We start from the raw sequence: 21047 nt of genomic DNA on the forward strand, positions 1-21047 counted from the left end.
TGGCAGTCTTCGATCGGGTAGTGTCGGTCACTGGCAGTCTTCAAATCGTAAGTGTAGCGCAGGGCGTGGCATTACTAAGGATTTGGTGGCCTTAAACACCAAAGAGGAGAAGGGAGTATAAAACTACTGCCACTCCACCCCAGCAATAATGTCTGCTAAAGGATGTTCCAAACAAGTTTGATTACAATAGGGGATTAATCTAGATACAGTGTTAGTGGGCCACGCCTGTTTTGATCGAGTCTTGTTATTTTTGGTTTTATGAAGCCATTCAATCACACTTTCAGGAGCTACAGTAAGCAGAGCTGTATTTGACCCCCACCAACCCAAACAAACATCAACTCACACAGGGAGATTTGTAATACACCATCTTTTTGTTTTCTTCAAATTTTTTATTGAACAATTTTTCAAAATTAATAAAAAAAAAGTGAAAAATTACAACAGAAAACAATCCAAAAACCATCACAACAAACTAAAAAGTAAAATGTTTTCAAACACAATGGGATTGCCATTATCTGACAGAAGAATAAAACACTCAACTAACAAGCGTTTTTGAACATGGAAAAATATATACTGCATTTGGATGGGCAATCATTTTCCAAACACATCCAAATCTACACCTCCATTTACATTTTTTAATTGTACCTTTCTGTACCTACTGTATAAAACTTTAATTGATAGGAACAGAAGATGATGTTCTTGAGACAAACATCCTGTGTGTGCTACATATGCACGATAACTGGCATGCAAGACCATGCTAGACTTTTAAAGTTTACTTTCTTTATTTGGTTAAATCTAGACTGCCAGCTTTTGCAAAACCTCAAAAACAGGCTTCATATTCTCTTAACTGAACATGTTTTAGTACACTTTTTTTTATATACATAAAAATACACAAGAACCTTGGGTATTTCCAACCTTTTAACAGTAGCAACAACAGCCTGTGCCTAAAGTCAGTTTACCCCAATGGAAGCTATAGCATGGACAAACTGAGCTTTTTAACAAGTGTGGGGGTTTGTTTGTTCTGCCCCACCCCCAAACCTAAACGGTAAAAAAAACCACTATCCTCACTTTGGGTTAGCAGCATCCACTGTATACCAATTTGTCCCCCCATGTATTCAGATTGTACTTTATTTGTTGTATGCACTTCAAAGAAAAGTCAAACAGCATTGCAGTTAGCATGTTGTTTCTGGGCTGCAGGTGCCGATTCCCCCAGCCTAGGTTTGTGCCTCTGTGGGCAGGCTGGACTTTACCTGGAGGACAGGCACATCATTAGAGTTCAACAGACTTCTATTGGATATCGAGATGGGCCTTTCTGGTGGTACAGGCCAAAAGAAAAAAAACTGCATGCAATGCCACCAGACACCTGTGTGCCAACAAGCAGTAAATCTTAGAATAAAAAACTTAGAATAATTAACTCTGGAAAGTGCACCATTAATAACCCTCGTAATAACCCCCCCCCCCACCCCCATGAACAGAAGACCCTTAAATGTCAATAAGGATGGAGGCTGTGTGGTCCAGTGGTTAAAGAAAAGGGCTTGTAACCAGAAGGTCCCCAGGTTCAAATCCCGGCTCAGCCACTGACTCATTGTGTGACCCTGAGCAAGTCACTTAACCTCCTTGTGCTCCGTCTTTCAGGTGAGACGTAATTGTAAGTGACTCTGCAGCTGATGCATAGTTCACACACCCGAGTCTCTGTAAGTCGCCTTGGATAAAGGCGTCTGCTAAATAAACAAATAATAATAATAAAAAAAATAACAGGTAAGAGATACCATGACCGACCCCAGACTTGAAGCAAACCTTCCACAGAACTAAGAATTGCACTGCTAGAGTAGCCCACCACTCTGCCATGGCCACTGTGGATCAGTTTAGGAGACCTGACAAGCATATGGGAATGAAACAAACAAAAAAATGCAGCATTAAAACAAATCTATTGGGAATAAAACCCAAATAGAAGCAAACGTTACTGATTCAAATAAAAATTGTTTTATAAAACTTTAGACACCTAGTTTAACCCTTACACTTAACATCCTTCAAGCTTTGACCCCTCTGCTCAAAATATCTCCTTTTGATTTCATTTTAACACCAGAGAAGTTTAGAAAGATACTTAAAAAAATAAATAAAAAATAAAATAAATAAACACACCACACAGGAGGACCTGTCACACTGCTTGGATTAAAACATACATCTCCATTAAGGCTTCAGAAAAATAATGATACTCAAAGAAACTCAAATTTAATGACTTTTCCAGTGTCTTTCAATATTGCTAAATTCAGTACTATTAGGAGGTTCCTAGCCACAAAAGAGATTCTATAAAAACCAACAACATCTTAAGTCAGTCAATCAAGGATGTCTGATAAGTCTTACATTTCTACATATGAACGAAGGAAAATAAGAAGTCAGGACAAAATTACCATTTTGATTAAGACATTTTAAAAACTGGAACAGAACAAAAAGCACCAGGCTGGTCTCTGTGCAATCAGAAATCTTGCAACCAAAGTAATGCTGCTGGCTTGGGCAGAAGAATTGCCAGCACTCTCAAATACTGCAGTACACAAGATACGAAAGGAAAAAAGGTGGGCATCTCCACGATTCAGGCACCTGGGTGAAAAACCATCTGTTGTAACAGACACTAATACTCCAGAAGACTTGCTAAAGCATTTAAAAATGCAAGACTGAACCAACAGTATTGACTGATTATAAAAGGAATTGAGAATTTAAAAGTTTACACATTATACAATACGGCCACAAAGCAGGGCTATGTTTAGAAAATGCCCACAGTGGACCTCTGCCCCAGGAATTTACATACAACCATGCTGCATCACTGCACTGGCAAGCTCAGGAGAGTTTATATGCAGTCACTATGACAAATGCAATTTACATCCTAGTTTTCCTGTGTTTAACAGCAAGGCCACAATTCCACACATACAGGCTCCTAATGTACAGGATTTGGACTGCCAGAGTACACCCAAGCGCTCCAAAACATTAGATACTTTATATAAAGCTGAAGGATGGTACACACACACACACACACACACCATTGTTATCTACCCAATGGATGTTTTAAAAAATCTGGCCCTGTAACAACTGCCACCTGGTGTCTGCCCAAAGCATTACAGCTGAAACAGTTGATGTTTTTAGCCTCCTCTCTGGCCAAAGAAAACAAGGAAAAGGAAGCCAGCCAGCCAGGACCTCCAATCAGTAAATTAAAACCACCAGTAACCCTTCAAATCACAACATTGACACTGTAATGTACTTGAAACAGAATATTGTGCCATGCATATCAGAGGAAGAAATTGGAGACAGTCTGAGAAGTCAAATTAAATGGGACATACAAAACAGTGATTATAAGCCAAAAGGTTAAGTGGATATAGGAGTTGGTGCCCAATCTGCACCCAAATTGACATTTTCCTTACACTGCACAGAGGCAACCCTTCTTCTCTTTGTAATGATAGGTGCAATCTTTCTTTTCTACTTTCACCTGAAGAGACCTCTAAGGTCTTGAAAGCTTGTGATAATATTTTCTTAGTTAGCCCAATAAAAGGTATCACCTCTCCTTCTCTCTTTGTAATGCAAGACAGCTTTTAGAGTACTGCAACTTGAGAGGCAAAAATGTGAAAGGTATTTTATTCTGTGTGTATGATTAAAAAAAAATTACAACTGCACATGGCTGGAAAATAGGAATTCAGATAACTTAAACAAAATATGTGCTACTCCTGTTCATGTTCAACCCAGTACAGTCTTTGACGCTTAACTCAATCCACTCAACTGGGGGGAAAAAAAAAAAAAACCTCACTATGACATTAGGATGAAATGTCAACAAACGTAACAGAACACCATGTCTTGCTGCCAAGAAGATGGCCGCAATATAAAACAGGGATTACATTTCCTCCATTAGTTTGCTACAGCTGTGGGTTACTGCACTGCATGCCCTGTCTCCAGTGTTTGTGTCTAGCAGTGCTGTTCCTGCAGACGGAGAGGGTGCTGTTCCCTTGGTTTAGCTCATGCCATGGTTGATGAGCCCCTGCAGCATCATCATGAGCCGCCGTGCCCGCTTGCTCAGCACGTTGTGTGGGTCTGCCTGCAGGAACTGGAACAGCTTCTGTCGGACTTGGCTGAGGACGGAGCTCATGTGGTCTCGAGTGACCGGGTCACCGTGGTCCAGGTTCATCACTGCGTCCTCCAGATAACTGCAAGATACCCGCCCCAAAAAAACACAGTAACGCAGGCTGAAAATACACTTGTATGACAGGGACAAAAATACATGCATGATTTTTTTTGGGTTTTTGCACCAGATGGTACTGTAATATGCATTAGCACAATTGCTATTTCTCATCTGCAGACCAATCTAATACCATAAATAACTATCGAATGTTAATCTGCAGGCTTGAGAGCTATTAACCTATAAACTATCTATAAACAGGACATCAAATCTTTTTTCTAATTTGCCTTAAACAGGAAGGCTTTACAAAAAAAGGGAGGATCAGTTAAAGATAGCTGGTAGCAGTAGCATGCTTAAAAGATGAAAAGGACTATACTAACAGAGGCATTCTATGCCTGACAAGGGCTTATTACTACTCTATTCTTGTTTGTCATTTGCACAGCAGGATAACTTAAAATACTGGTGAAACCAATCTCTATTACAAAAAAGAACCATAGGAGCAGTGTTTCAGCACCACAGTACAGAAATGATGCAAACCCCTCCTGTGTATTATGACCGACCGAATGCAACCCAAGAACAACATACCTGATTTTGAGTTCAGTCCTGGTAGCCAGATTAGTAGAGAGTTGCTGAATGAGTGACAGCAGCACAGGCTGGATAAGTGGACAGGGGTTCTGTCCAAAAACCTGCTGGGAGTTCACCGTCTCACACACGTAGAGAACCAGGTTCAGGTCAGCAGCAGACAGTGCCTGTTCAGGAGGGACATTCACAAAGGGTTACTGTGTGTCCATATCCAACAAACTGGGATGCAGTCTACATATCAAGGCCACTGCAAAGCCACCCACAACAGTTGGCAAGAACAACATACAACATGTCGACCTAAAACTGATGGAAAGGTGTCGTCTTATCCTTGATAAATCTGTGCTTTCATATCAAGAATAGTAACCAAGTCAAACATGTATTCAAATCCACTCATGCTGGGATTACAGGGACCATTGTCCGCATACCAAATACTAAACTATGGCATTCGTCTGGCTTTCCAATCAAAGGACATCATAGAACATGCCCAGCATCAGGGCGATACCAAACCCAATCTGGTAGACAGGTCCTTCTAAAGTGCCATTGCCGAGTGTATTTCCGGTATTACCAAGCATACACCTACAAGAGCAGCTTGAACCCGATGTTACACCCACCTGCTGGAAAGCCTGGTTGAGCTGCCCTTGCTGCAGCAGCTGGAGGATGTTAGCCTGTTGGGTCTGGTAGTCGAGATGCGAGGACGGAATGGGCGTCCCAGCGGCTGAGCGCATAGCCTGCATGATACTGGTGGTGACTGCAGCTTGCTGCTCCTTCATGGCCATGCTCACCTCACCCTTCACAATGCGCTGGACCTGGGTCAAGATCGAGTCCTGCAGGCTGAGAACACAGGACCAGAAAAAAATAAATCCATCAAGAATTCAATATTGTAAGAAACCCGATAGGGCAAAACTACTTGGAACTATGTTAAGAAGGTATTTTACCTAGAACATGTTTCATGATTTATAGACCAATTAAAACATTTAATGCAGCTGCATTACTTCAACAACAACAACAACTCACTTTCCAACTGTGATGTGTAGCTGGTGCTGCACTTCGGAGCGCATGCTGGCTGTGATATTGGAAGACAGCTGGTCCGTGGAGTTCTGGAAAGTGTCGATCATCTGCTGTAGCTGCCCCATCATAGGGTGCCGAACCTCATGCTCCTGTAACTTCTTGTTTTTCAGATGGTTTTCAAGCTGCTGGATATCTACGTGAAACAGACAAAAAAAAAAAAAAAAGTAAGCAAAACCAAAAAACATTAAACATCTATTCACCATTATCCCTAGGGTTAGCAGCTGTACAGTTCGAGCAAGCCGAAAGTTATACAACTTGATTAACATTTAAAATAATTTAAATTTTATTTTAAAAGGGGAGTGGCCGGGGCTGAGGTGGGCTCTTCTTTCCTAGTCTACAAAATTTTGAATAGGCCAATATCCAAGTCTAAGAAGCATCAGTCACATACTACTTACATTCCTGCGTTCCACTCTTAAAGCTGTCATTGATTTGCTGGAACATGGACTGGCAGCCCTTCTCAAAGACTGGTAACACTATGCTCTGGAAGGCCTCCTTGTATGCTGCCTGGATGGGTCCCTGTAACGCATCTGCTGCCGCTCTCCCAATGGCATCTGTAGTGTTCTTTAGAAAGAAATGGCTTAAAATAAGCAAGATGTATATCAATGCTGGCTACACAACAGCTGCAGATGTGAACTAGATCTTAAAATAACAAACACTTTAAATAAAGAGCTGGGCTTCATATCCTAGTTGTAGTTCTGCAGTAGCAAAAACAGGATGATTGATTTCCCTTCTGTACTTCATCTTTCATACATGTTACAGTCAGCACGACAATTCCAGTTGTGTGTCCTGCATAATGACACCCTTTACTAGACCTCAGGGGGGGGATCCCAGAAGGATATATCGCTGTTTAAAAACACACACAATCATTTGATGCATCAGGATTGTGAGTTTCAGTCTTTAAGCCACAACATTACCTTTGACTTCACCATTTTGGTTATGTTCTCCTTCAGTGTTCCCTCCACCGCGGTGAGTTTAGCTGCAATTGTGTTGCTCAGTTGACCTGTGACTGGCTCCAGGCTCTTGGATATAGCTGTAAAAAAAAAAAAAAAAGACAGACTTGCATGACAGAAATACTACAAAAAACTCAGCAGTGTATTCAAAATCTGTTGAGACTGAAAACCGTTCATCTACCCAGTTCCACCATAAATTCTTTAGTCACCTGTGAAAAGTGGGGGACATATAGGGACGCACTTGGCAAAAGGCATGTAACCGTAACACTAAGTGTACAGGCACGCTTCTCTCCATAACTATCTATACTTGAGGGAAGTTACAGAACAGAAAAGAAAAACAATCCTGCTTGCAGCAAGGCATACATCTGAACTGAAACTTCTTATTGCACATTCTAAAACATTCTGCACCACTCCCACATAACACATTTGCACTGGAGTAACCGAAACTGGAATCCACCACTGTGGTAGGTAAGAGACCAGGGGGTATTTAATGCAGGTAGTATTTTATACAGGTGTCTCGTCTAAACCACATCCTGGTCAGAGACTCACACTGAGGTACAGTCTTCTTCATCTCGTCCCGGACGGTCTTGTCCAGCCTGTTGGACAGGGTGTTGGAGAGAGACTGCGACAGCTGCTGAGACAACTGCTCCTGGAACTGTCTGTTGCGGTCATGCCCATCGGCCAGGATCCGCTCCATTCTCCTTTCTATGAAGAGTACCAGTCAAGGAAAAAAAAAAAAAAAAAAAAAAAAAAAAAAAAAATCGCAAAACACTGGAATTGGAGGTTTTCATACTATTACAAGAATTCTGCACTTTAAAAACCATTTCCCCCAAAATCCCCACAAAATACAATGAAATAACTTTCACAAATAAAGAAATGTAATGCATGTGTTCAATGTTTTACACCAGGGAATGCTTTGAGTTTTGTTTGAATTGCATTTTGAGTTAAATTAAGGTAGGTGTCCAGCTACCCTAATAAGACACAGCTACTGTCAATTAGTGAAGTCTGCTTTTCAAAGGCAAGACTGGATAGCATATTGGCTCAGAGGCATACAAAGGCTCAAAAATGACTTTTATGGTGTCAGTCTTTAAAATGCCATGTTTTGAGTCCACACTACAAAGCACACAGCAGCTGTCCAATAAGCTGATGTTAAGAGGGTTTGTGTCACATAAGCAAGTTATAACAGACCATTAGGTAAATCATTCCAGCCAGTCAACACAAATCCAAAATCAGGTTAATGGCAGCCCCCCCCCCCCCCCCCGACGATACGGGAAGTTGTGTTTTTATTTGTTCTTCCCCTTTTTAGCAAGTGACCTCCGAATGAATTTGTGACACCACGTCTCTTCTATGGGTTTAGTTACTAATTTGTTGTTGCCGTGTGAAGGATACGTTCCTGTTCTTGCTGGGTGATCATCACTCGCTCCACGTGGCCCATGATGGAGCTCTGGACAGCGTCCATGTGGTTGGTGAGCCTCTGCATCAGCTCCAGCTGGCTCTGCCTCAGCTCCGAGATCTCCCTCTGCTGACAGCGCACCAGGGACAGCAGCTCCTCCTGCAGCTCAGGGCTCATCTGCAAAGGCAGAGACAGACGCCCTTCCGGTCAGAAACACTGTTTAGATTTTCCTTTTTATTATTATTTGTTTATTTAGCAGACTCCTTTATCCAAGGCGTCTCACCCAAAAGACGGAGCACAAGGAGGTTAAGTGACTTGCTCAGGGTCACACAATGAGTCGGTGGCTGAGGTGGGATTTGAACCGGGGACCTCCTGGTTACAAACCCTTTTCTTTAACCACTGGACCACACAGCCACTGGTTCAACAGTATGCATATCCATCCATCAATCAATTCAACAAGAGTTTTCACTTTCTGAAAAGATCATTTCTACACTTTTTTTTGTGTGTGTTTTTTCTTTAATGCATTTTTTTTTTATTATAAAAACACAGTAGCTGAAAAATGGCCTACCTGATGATCGGATAACCTTGCCTGAGCAACATCCCTAAAGAATTAAAACAAAAACAACAAATCAGCATAAAGTCAATGAGGGTGGGGGTATTGCTACAGGACACTCTACATTGAATACCCTTCCAGATAGAACAACCGAACATCTACATTGTATATTTTATGTGACACACGCTGAATACCTACCCCTCCTCCTTTTTGCTCTTTCTCTTTAATTTTGGGGAACCCCTTGGAGATTTCCATTCTTTCACAGGTAGCCTGTGGGTGGATTTGGAACCATAGTTTCCTGAGGAGGATGCAAGGCTTGCAACTTCATCATCATGATCACTGTAAATGGAAGAAAAAACACACAAAAAAAAAAAAAAAAAAAAATCAGGGCACATGTTTTAATAGAATCAGAATACCACCTGAGAAACCTACAAGCGATAAAAAAGCAGAAATATGATGCATCTACATCTTGCTGTGTTAGAGCTTGGCTGGTGTCCTTGGATTAGGTATTTGCGGTTACCTCTGCTCTGCGCTGGCATCCTGACTGTCGTGCTGGGGGAGGTGGTAGGCGTGTCTGTGGAATGAGGAAGACTTGTGCTTTTCTTTCACATCCTCACGCGAGCTGCAGTAAAGGTTTACTTTGTAAAAGCAGGTTGCACTATCACACAAATTAGTTAAAGTGAACATTTCAGGGAAACTTAGAAAACAGTATAAGGACCACCTCCAAACTCTATTCCACTAAAAACATGTGTAGAAATATTTTTAAAAAGCATACTGCGGAGTGCTGCTCACCTGTCGATCAGGCTGTTCCTGGTCTCCCTGGTAATATCAGGGGCAGCAGGCCAGGGCTGGCTCCCACTGTTGTCTGTTGCAGCTGCAGCCATGGCCGCTGCGCTCTCCTGCGAGAGAGCCGTCTCCAGGAGGGAGGGGGTGCTGGACAGCCGCTCCGCCTCCCCGGAGCCCATGTCCAGGGAGTGGTGGCTGTGCTCAGAGTTGTGGCGGTTCCTGGGGGAGAGGAGGTGCAGGGCCGAGGCAGCAGAGGCCATGCTGTCCGAGTGGAGGGTGAGCTCCAGGACCTCGGCAGGCAGGCCCCCCGAAGCAGCCAGTCCACGCTGCAGGGTCTCGGAGGCGATCTCGGGGATATCCTGGGACATGGCCGTGGAGGCGGAGGAAATGACGTCGGGAGAGCGCTCGCGGGTTGGAGAGGCCTGGGGCATCAGGATGGGTTCAATGGACTGCAGGTCCAGGGAGAGGGGAGGGTTAGCTGGAGGAATCACCTAGAGAGAAAGGTACAAAACCACAAAAGGAGGCATATTTAACCTGAAACTAAGTTCTTCAAAAACTGGAATACAAAGAGGTCTTTCTGGAATCTGCCATGGGTTTATACAAGGACCAATTCTCCAGAATCTCAGCAAACCTATCCCAAATACATTTCAGGTTTTTGTAGGTCATATTGCAGACAGATGGGTATTCTCAGTAATGAGTTTAAGTCTACTAATGCGTAGTAATTAATCAAGATAAATTTACTCAGTATGCAAATGCAGAGACACCAGTAATCACCAATTAATCAAGGTAACCTACTTAAAGTCTGGCCGACACGGGCGGCAGCAATTGACCCCTCTACTTCAAAAAACAGTGTCTAGGCCCTGATATGACTAGCCAATCAGAAACTCTCTGGTCCTCCCTTTGTTCTGAAAATCCCTTTAAAAGACAAGAGATTTAGCAACTTAAATTGCAGCCCCTTCAAGATGACTGCCAAGTTGTAGTAAGGTGTACAGCTACTCAAGTGGTCCTTCGAAATGGCTGCAAAGTAGTCGCGTTGGTGTGGCATGCACTCTGGTTCCCTTAACCCTTTGCGGTCCATTGTCGGACTGGGTCCGACATTACAATTATTCCTCACAGGTCCTTTGTCGGACTGGGTCCGACATCATTATAGCAACGCAATAAACGGGTGTTTAGTCGTTTTTTCTCCGGAAAAAGCAGAGAAAACCATTCAATTGCCGAGTGGGAGCGACAGGAACCGAGACAAGTCGGGAAAAAAAAAAAAAAAAAAAAAAAGGCGTATCTCATGAATAGTCATACATGGTATCAGGTATCAGATAACGGGGCGTTCATAGTAAACAAGCTCGCTGAGTGTGTCAGCGCACTGAGACTATCATGGACATTTGCAGAGCTTTTTTCAGATGTTATAGTAATAAAATAATGACTTGGATCGCATTATTGAAGAGTTTGGTGATAAAACGAGTGATCCGGAGATGATCGATCGGTATGTACGACTATTATTATTGTTATTATTTATTTCTTACATAGGTGAACGCTATAGCAAACGAAAGGGTGGGACGGGGCTGGAGATACCTAGTGAGTGCTTTGTTGATATGCAGGGCCATTTAAACCCGTTTGACTGTGAAAAAAAATACTTTTAAACAGCGCGTATAAAATTAACTGCGCGTGTGAAAATTAATTAGACCTGGCGTGCCTGACGCGCAGTTAATAAATGGACTGCAAAGGGTTAAGACGTCCTGCTAGACCTACAACGGAACTATACCAACGGAGCGTACACGCAAGCATCAGGCTAATGCATATCAGGGTATGACATAGTCAAATATTTACACGCGTGTGACTTTTACTGCAATTCTTGATATGTATTTTTGTATACAACTATAAGCCACCCTGGGTAAGGGCATCTGCTAATAAATACATAATAATAAAGGTATCTTGCTATATAAAGAGAGTTTATATTGCAATTTTGGTAACTTGTGGTATTCATTAGGAAGTAATTTTAGAGAATGGTTTATGCAAGTAATACTATGTCACCTGCAGTACTAGAGAATATCTTATCTGATATCTGATCTACGGAATCAGATATTTCACTAATGTAGCATTGCGTTTAAACAACACAAGCCAAAATGTTTATTTCTTGTTTTGTGATGGCAAACTATGAATGAGTTTCCATCATAATTGCATGCAACTTACAGTTTAAGCTAAGCTATAGAAGTTGTTTTTGACCAATTACTCAAATGTTACCATTGCTAGTTCATTGATAAATTGTTGTCTAAATGTCTTGTTTGTTGTAATGTTAATATAATATTGATTGTGCAATTGTTTTAATGTATTGCCTGCTTAATTGTTTGATCTTGCATTGCCCTTTTTGTAATTAATTATGCAACATACCTTTAAAAGGCAAGCAGTATGAAATATGTCTTGATACAAATTACAAAGTGCACAGTTCACTGTGTTGGCAATCATGTTTTTTTTTTTTTATGTTGCCACATTTATTGCCAAGTCATCACAACAAAACCCAACGAACTGTGGGTATTCTCCTAGACGCATAAATACCTGGACAGTTTTGAAAGGCAGCTGGTCAGCAAGTCCAGGGATTAGTATAGAGTTGTTTCGAGGGCTGCCCTGCATGTCAGTGCTGTTACTGAGAGTCATGCTGCTATCCAGGGAAAGCTTTGTCATTTCTTCACCAGTCCTGTAAAATAGGATGCAACACAATAGGTTCAAGCTGTGGGAAATAAAAACTGTACTACCTAAGCAAGTTACGTGCATTTCTGTACATGTTTATATTAAATGCTGTAAAATGTATTACAGTAAAATGCTTTTGTAAAACATGTTTTACAGTTATGCTATCACACATGTTTAATGGAGTTCACCTGGTAATATTATGCTTTTGGTGTTATTCAAAATGATACATCCAGGTGGTGCAATCTTGGTAACCCTTAAATGATAAATCAATGCAAGACAGCACAAGTTCAAGTAAACATTTAGCAAACTTTTACAGTCTTACTTTACAGCTTTATTTTTTTTTTATATGAATATTGTACATATTCTCTTTTATAGGACTCTTCCTTAAAAATGTTAAATACCCAATACACTCGCATTGCTAAGGTTAGAAATTATAAGGGGTACTTTTGCCAATACCATGATGGATTAAAACATTTCCTAAATGCTACCTCGATGTACTGGGCTTTTATTACACATCTGCTGCTATTAAAACTGAATTTTTTTTTTTTTATATTACTCACACACACACACAAACAAACAAACAAACAAACAAACAAACATTAAATGGCAACGAGCCTATACTAGCAGACCAAATCAGACCTCATGTTACACGTTGATTTATTGATTATGTGAAAACAGGAAAGGCAGATGAGCTTGAGATGTCTGAACTGTATCCTTTTTAAATCAGCTGCAATCTGTATAAGCTTTGTACTTTATTTATTTATTTCTTTTTTTAATTTAGTAGTCGCCAATTGTTTTGATCAATTTTTGCCCCAATTTGGAATAGCCAATTATTTTTAGGCTCAGCTCACCGCTAACACCCCTGCGCTGACTCGGGAGTGGCGAAGACAAACACTGCTTCTTTTACACACTGAGGGCCCACCATGCAGCCAACTCAGAGCTACAGCGGAGGAGGACAACGCAGCTCTGGGAAGCTTACAGGTAAGACCGCAGGCACCCGGCCAGACCACCGGGGTCGCTGGTGCACGGTGAGCCGAGGACACCCTGGCCGACCTATGGTCGGCAGTGGAATAGCCTGGACTTGAATCGGCTACATACAGGCTATATGGCACATCCTGCACTCCACGCGGAGCACCTTTACCGGATGCCCCACTCGGGATCCCATTAAGCTTTGTAGTTTTTCAGGGGTTTAAAACAGCATAGCACCACCTACCTGGACATTCCACTGTCGCCGACACAATTGCTGCTCATTCCGGTTACTGCGGTCAGAGTGCTCACACTGCTGCCGGGAGAGGCCGAGATCTGCTGACCCAAAATAGAATCATAACAGGGAGTTAACTGCACGTGTATAAGCTAAATCAAGTCTTAATTTAATTTGTAAAATTACTGGCTGATCTTCATCAACGTGGACCAACAGAAGACAGATAAGATCTTGGGCGCAGGTACCTGCTGGGTTGAAGCGCTGGGAGTCATGAACGCATCTGGAGTCATGAGTTTGGGTTTAAAGTCGCTGGTAGCCGACAGGAAGTCAGCTGGAGTGGGCAGGTCGGATATCCTGCGGAGGTCATGCGGAGAGCCACGGCCCGACTCCTTGTCTGAGCCCAACCCTTCCATGCTCACGTCTGTCAGCTGGTCTGCAAAACCTGAAGCAATAAGAACTAATTAACCACATCCCAGTTCCTCGCTTAAATAAATCAGTGAATCCTGTCCCAAGCACTGGTATGTGTCTGTTGCCTTGTGTCACACTTGGCTGGCATGACCGGAGTTCCACCTTACTGACGCTGGATCAACAACTGGGGGCTTTTTTTATTAGATGTAAAAAGTAAGACCCACAAAAAAGCACTTCAAGAAAAGAAACTTTTTGGCTTCCATCTTTTTCAATGTAATGTACAGTACTTTGCTGTGCGGCAATCTGCTATCAAGGACGAATTGACTTTCATCGAGCTTGGTGAATTCTCTGTGTCCTAGTATTCAAATGTAAGCACTTCTTAATCTGCAATACTAGGCCTTATTAATTATATATATGAAATGCTCTAATGAAAGAGAAAGTGGTACTAGGTCGAGCCCTTTATTCAGTTAGAATTGAGAAACTCACTGAAGTCCTCGTGTGAGCCAGAGGGAGGCAGAAACGTAGAATTCCCAGAACTCAGGTGGGGCTGAAACCAGATCTGCACGTCTTGGAGTGACCTGGATTATTGAAAGAGAAGCACACAGTTTAAGGATTGCACACACCTGGTAGAGTGTAAGGTGTTTGGTGGGGTTCCAGTCAACAGGCTTATATTGGTTCACTGCATTCCCTCAGGTGCAGCACATCCCCAAATAAAGAACACCAGTACAATATTGATTACATACTGGATGAAAAAAAGTTGCAACACAAAGTTATGGGTTTAAATAATAAAAACAAGTTACTAATGTATGCAATACATTTGCGTATATTCAAAATCTTACTTTGTGTGCACGCAGTATAATTTTATCTGGACTCCTGCTTTAGATTCCACAGGACCTTGGCTTCCTTCTGCATTGGGAAAAAAAAATAAAATAAAAAAAAACAATTCTCAAAAAGGCATGTACCTCCCAGCTGCAGAACTAATAAACTGGACTTCTTGCAGCATGCTAAGATGCCTTGAAACAGAACAGATAGCAATTGCACCAAGGGTTTATTGTGGCTGCTAGAGGAGGGACTTCCCAGTGTATACTACAGTGGGCGAGTCCTAATATACAAAAGTTAGTAGATCAAAAAGCCTTGGGCGTGCCAGTAGTCTGAGATTGAGGACTTTGTCCAATGTAACAAACCATTGTGGAATAGCCCTATAGTATAAAAGCTATGATACACCTTCCTGCTGGGGGAGGGGGGGGTCAGCGATAGCTGCGAGTCTTGAAAATATCGAGGTGTCTGATTGGCTGAGTTTTGCACACCTGGTGAAGTAGCGCTCCATGGCTGTGCTTACCCACAGTCACGCTCTCGCTCTCTTCCTCGGCCGGCAGGACCTCGGTGTGTCTCTGGCGGCTGCGGCTCACGTCCTGGATGCCGAAACTCAGCACAGGGTGGGTGAGCAGGAACTCCGAGATGGCGGTGAAGCTGGCTCTGCCCTTCTCCTGGTCCTGCAGCAGCTCCATTACATACAGCACCTGCAACAGACATGCACTGGGATCAGCGAGGGGACAAGCATACATACACCTTCCCATACACTTTGCTCTCAGCAATCACCTGTTTATCATACTAGACACACTCGACTTAACACACTTACTTTCCTCTGTACATCAGTCAGAATCAGGTATTCAGCAGAAAGGTCCAAACTGGCTTTCAGACTTGGAAGAACACTGGAGTTAAAAGGATCCGGTGAAAATCTGAAAACGCACACAAAAATAAATAAATAAAATAATAAATATGCTTTTTAAAAACTGTGTGTGTATATATTAACAGTAGCAGCAAAGAGATTAAGCAGTGTTTTAGATCCTGCAACCTCAATACAGAGTAAACAGTGCCCCCTACTGGATAGTTTGCAAGCAGGTCCAGGACACAGTGCACCACATCTTCAGCTCCTGGTTCTGATCTGCACCCGTGATCAGGAATCTCCAGAATGGAACTCTAATGGCAGGAACACAGTTTAACAAAAGGGGTTAAAAAAATAACAAATTACAACAAACAGCACTGTATTCCTAACATTCAAATATTCAGCTCAGGCAGGCCCATAATGCTATATGGCATCTGAGTATTCTGCTGAATTCTTGGCTGCAGATCCAAAATTGACACTCAAGTTCCAGACCAATAAAACATAAATAGCTTGACTCAATGGTTTACAACTTCCCAAACCACAGTGGACTTTATCCAGAAACAAACTGCATCACGCTGAATTAACATACAAAAAATAAAAAATAAGAAGTACTTACTCAGGGTCTTGCTTCTTGTGATTGTCACAAAACAGCAGGCAAGACAGTGGTTTACCATTGTGGGGTTTCCAGTCATGAAGGCATCTACTCAAACAGAAAACCTAGTTTACGATTGTTTTATTTATTTTAAATCATACAGTACTACAATAGTAGAGTGAATATCCTGAATACTCTAAAACAGACCGCTTGCCATGGAAATCCACATTCCAGTCACTATCTAACTCAAAAGACATCATTTGAAATACTGTAGATGTAAATGCCACATAGCACACCTGATTTGTTATTTTTATAGCATATATTCAAATTAAATAAATAAAAACACGGTGTGCAATGGACTTTAGTTAAAAAAATTGCACTTAAAACAAGAAGCTAAGTCAGAGGCAGCTCAAATTATAAGAACAGTTACCGAGAGCCTTCAAACAATTAAAGAAAGCCCAACAGATTTTAGCAGAAATGTAAAAGAATGACTACATGAAAGTGGGGACAAGTCACTGCAAAATGATTCATTTGCTTGTTAATTACCTCGGTTGATCCTGTCCTTCAATGTAGATCTGCCAAAATTTGACGCATCCATCATGACTGGCTGAGGCAAGGACTGTCCCGTCAGGTGACAAGGCACCTTCACTGATACGCTGAGGAGAAATACAGAGCGCTGCTGAAGCATATGCACACTTTAAAAACAAAACTGCATTTACTCCCCTACACAATCGAAATGCTTTTCGGCTAAAAGAAATCAAATACATTTAAAAAGAATTACCAAATTAATCTGAAACTTCGATGTGTGTCAATAAACAAAACATTTGCTTAAATGTCAATAATCATTTCCTCCAACTCCAACCCACGCATACATCTGAGACTATTTAAAAGATTTTGTTCCTTACTGCATTGTGTCCTTTGACAGTGATAAAGCCTTCTTTGAAATCAGTTGCTTCCATGGGCCACAAGCTGTTGTTGCTTCTAATGATTTCCAAATCCCAAACTTCAGCCTAGGCAGAGATACAAAAACAAAGTTAAAAAAAATATATATATATATATTATATATATTGATCCAAATTCAGTTTATTCCATGGATTTGGTTTGGTTTCTGTCACCCCTTTAAAAATTTTACTAAATTGGATCCTTGATCTTTACATAAAACACCTGACATACAAAGAGCTACAATGAAGAAAAAATGAAATACAAATCTCTCAATACTGCTTTGAAAAAGAAGCTGAAACGATAGGGGTGCCAGAGCACTGGAGCATTATCTGGGTAAAACTAATGAATCCTGAATACCCTGTCCTCATGCAGCAAGGCCAGAGTCTGACATCCATCTTCTGCATTTTCCTCGTTCTCCTCTGGTATGAAAGGGCACCAAATGATCCTCCTGTTACCGTTCAATGGGGTGCTCTCCGGCCTCGTGACGTGAACGATAATCTCATCTCTGTGATAAGAGTTAAGAATAAAGACAGAAGACACGCACACAAGCACAAGCAGAACAATACCTGGTATAGCAACATCACATGAACGAGACAGGCATGCATACAGAAGTATGTGTTACATCATTCGTGGAAACTTCCCAACAGCATAACATATAAAGACTAATGCTGGAATAGGATACTGTATCTTCCCATTTTCCTCAGTTAGCTGCCACACAAACAGGTTTCCAGCCTCGTCCACGCAGGCCAGCTGATTAGAGTTGAGATGAGCAAAGGCCAGGTCTGTCACTCCGCCAGTGAACCCCTTCAAAAGAGTGCGCTCTGCAGTGCCTATGTTCAGCACACGGATCATAGCAATGCTGTTTGCACCTTCCACAGGGTGAAAAACACACAGAAGCAAATCAGAAAGAAAAACAAGGTTAAGCAAGCGTGAAATGTTGGAAAGAACTACTTTACCAAAGATTTGGAGAGGAAATAAAAAACATTATAAAATCGCTGCTGTGAGTTATTCAAGGTTTTACTATGCACTTAAGTCATATCTGAGGCTAGTTATTGGTGGTTAGGCTGAGTAAAAACCTACAGTAGAAAACTCAAAACACAGAAGGCTTATTTCCATGAGTTCTAGTAAGAAAGGCACACAACTGAACGTATTGCTTATGTGTCTTAGGGAAATGCGTGTCTTGCAAGTGGTTACAGTATTGCACACAGCTATAGTACACAATATATGGTTGGTGAATGTAATGCTGTTGCAGCTGTCTTAAATAGCAACAAGTCTGCTGTCAGCATGATTAAGAAGAACATATGACTATATACTTCCTGGTTACTAAATACAAGAAATGGTAACCAAGCAACAAGGCAAAGTGTTGTACATGACTCAAATATTTGACTTTAGCTTTCATAACTGGTCTTATAACGCCATCTAGACACCTCCCAACTGTACTGCAACTGAAAGCAAGGGACAAAAGGGTCCTAGAGACAGGTCATGGTTCTCACCTCTGATAGCGTACGCGAGATAGGAGTTGGATACAGCTATCAGGTTCCCATAGTAGTACTTGTGCTCCCAATCATACTTTGCCACTGGCTGTATTTTTACCTGTAATAGAATGAAACATCATGAAGTTTATGCATTCGAAAACAAAAGCCTTGTCTCTTGAAAAGTTAAATGTCATATGCTCCCTACACAGTCAGTGCGTTTACCTTGTTACTGCCTCTGGCCTTGCTGTTGATGCAGGAGTCATGGCTTGCCACTATTTCCACATCTCTGGCAGATATAATGATGCAGGTGGAGCTGTCCTCTCCAGAGAGGCAGCTATAGAAAATAGAGATAAAGAGAGAGAGAGAACCAATAAAAGCCGACTTAAATACAGATCACATTGTATTCACATTACCAGAAAGATTGAGGAATATCTAGGGCACTTGTACATTAGCCAATTTAAAAATCAACAGGTAATTCTATAGAAGGGTGTTTAAGAATACAAGAGAACTAAATGCAAACTACACCATATCACTATAGGCTCTAGAATACAGTGGACAGCAGGAGCTTTAACTGTCCAGAGACTTTAGTAACTCAACCAGGTATTGTAAGCACATGGTAGAGAATCCAGTGGATTCCCCAGTCATATCAGGTTGGGAAACGTACAGTTTACTGAATTTTCTTTAACAAGTGTATTAGTAGTAGTATAGTAATTATTTAATTACACATTTATTTTAATTAAATTCGCCTCTTGGCTGGATCAAAGAAAATGCATGTCTTTTGGCTGAGGCCACATGAAAAAGTCTATATTATTTTGCAACTGGAGTCTAATTTTAAATTCCCCCAACCTGGAAAAATAAACCACATCTTACATGGTTTGTTTCTCCTGCATGTTCATGTCCTCTGGGCTATGGATAGATATCTCCGACATGGCCGCTCTGTCTCCCCCTGCTATGAGATCTGCTCCCATCAAACCATTGAGCTCTCCGTTGAAAGAGGTCGACTTCTTTGGGGTTTCACTTGAGGTATCTGGAAAGGGTTTCTTATATAAATACAGCTCATAGTCGCGGGTCACTGCGCAAATGAGATGTGTTAGGGACGTTTCTAACAAAAAAACACAACATAGACAATAAAACTGCGCCACATTTTCAATAAAAATACTTCAATAAAATACGACACATTTTCCTCCCACATTTGTTTTTTTGGACTGACCTCATACAAACCGAAACACGCCTATAAGCTCGAGTACTGCTACCACTTTCGTTTCTTCTATGCAATTATAAAAAATAAACGTACTGACGAACGCGTTGTAACGTGTTGGCATAAAGTGAAAATGGGAGGCGAGTATCGAAGCAAGACGTAAAACACGAAATGTTTGAGTTGCATAACGAGTTGTTAGTAAATGTCAAAACTTTACGGGGAAAAAAAACCGTCTATGTGCTCACTTTAATTAATAACGTTGTAATCACTATAACATTTTATACCACTAAAAACTAAACTTAAATTTGCATTTACTACGCACCTGACCTATCTAAAATAAAATCCAAACCCCACAGGGCTGCATGCATAATAATAATAATATTAATATTAATTAATAAACTATAGAGTGCCTACACTAGTATAACTTAACTATCCCATGATATAAAACTTCATTTCCCCAAAGTCAATCTTGTGTTTCTGTCGTTAAGTGTAGGCTTTATTAATAAAAACAGGCCCGACAAGGTCATTTTCAGCTTGCACCGCTCTAAAAGCATCATTCAAAAGTTTAAATATCACTTTTGTTGACTATTTCTTCAGCCTCACCACATCCATCCCATCTTCTGCGGCCTAGTGCCCAGTGGCGCCACCCGGCCTCTCCGGGTAACCCCCTCCCTGTCTCCTCACCGCTATGCCCGGGCCGGTCCAGCTTCAAGATGTCCCGAAGGTGTTGGGTTGCATCCTCGATATCTATGTTGGAGTTGGAAGCCATGACGGAAGGCGGAATGGGGAGTTCGGGCGGCGAAGAGTCCGATATTTCTCTCTTTGCGTGTGCGTTTCAATACGCTGCTTGTTTCTGCCGTTTTCTCGCTTTCTGTTTGCCGACAACATCAGCAACCACCTCAACTTCCGGCCTGCGCTGTCTCAAATTCCTTCCCCAGATCCACCGCATAATAAATCTTACCTCTTTTGAGTACCTACTTCTTAACCTGCTTAAGAGAGTCGCAGAGACTGGCGTTGTTTCCTCTATTGTACAAACATCTTAAATCGTGTGTTTAAATTAATTGAACCAACCCACCCCAAAGCATGTCATCATAACCAAGTTGACACTAAAATTAAGGGATTTATATCTGAAACATGGCTATTATTATTATTATTATTATTATTATTATTATTAATAATAATAATAATAATAATAATAATAATAATAATAATAATAATAATAATCTGCGTGAATTTGTCATTACATGGCTCATTGCACCATGGAAAGGAACTAATACTACACAGCTGGGACGAGAGACGCACAGTAGAGACATGGTAACTTTGCACAGCAATCTCCCTTAAAAATGTTCACTGAAATAATTCCGAAAACGTTAGAAAGAGCACCACTTCAAATAA

The 21047-nt window shown here is 41.4% G+C and overlaps 1 protein-coding gene across 4 annotated transcripts; it reads right to left on the reverse strand.

The window, feature by feature from the left end:
* Positions 1–350: 350 nt before the first annotated feature.
* Positions 351–20682, reverse strand: LOC117424625 (enhancer of mRNA-decapping protein 4-like). Of its 4 annotated transcripts, none has more exons than XM_034041177.3 (29): positions 20256–20682; positions 19325–19481; positions 18677–18788; positions 18473–18572; positions 17662–17848; positions 17337–17484; positions 16943–17047; positions 16584–16693; positions 16062–16145; positions 15664–15759; positions 15419–15518; positions 15119–15299; positions 14619–14685; positions 14266–14357; positions 13617–13813; positions 13384–13472; positions 12039–12177; positions 9495–9979; positions 9223–9324; positions 8901–9041; positions 8718–8751; positions 8146–8326; positions 7306–7461; positions 6721–6836; positions 6202–6367; positions 5753–5939; positions 5350–5569; positions 4742–4905; positions 351–4184 (listed from the first exon to the last, which is right to left on the reverse strand). In XM_034041177.3, exons 1-29 carry the CDS (start codon positions 20419–20421, stop codon positions 3992–3994), a joined length of 4275 nt encoding a protein of 1424 aa, XP_033897068.3. In that variant the 5' UTR covers positions 20422–20682; the 3' UTR covers positions 351–3991. The 4 variants fall into 4 exon arrangements, with proteins under 4 accessions (XP_033897068.3, XP_033897067.3, XP_033897070.3 ...); XM_034041176.3 differs by having other exon boundaries at positions 13384–13475; XM_034041179.3 differs by having other exon boundaries at positions 20337–20681.
* Positions 20683–21047: the final 365 nt, after the last annotated feature.

This window comes from Acipenser ruthenus, chromosome 19, assembly GCF_902713425.1.
Source record: "Acipenser ruthenus chromosome 19, fAciRut3.2 maternal haplotype, whole genome shotgun sequence".
Taxonomy (NCBI): Eukaryota; Metazoa; Chordata; class Actinopteri; order Acipenseriformes; family Acipenseridae; genus Acipenser; species Acipenser ruthenus.

Excerpts from the sequence above, each read along its gene's own strand:
- LOC117424625 (XM_034041176.3), bottom strand. The coding sequence starts at position 20,421 with ATGGCTTCCAACTCCAACATAGATATCGAGGATGCAACCCAACACCTT. Across the intron at positions 9,325-9,494 it reads AGGAACAGCCTGATCGACAG|CTCGCGTGAGGATGTGAAAG; the intron begins GTGAGCAGCACT and ends CCTTTACTGCAG. Across the intron at positions 4,185-4,741 it reads AGGACTGAACTCAAAATCAG|TTATCTGGAGGACGCAGTGA; the intron begins GTATGTTGTTCT and ends GGTATCTTGCAG.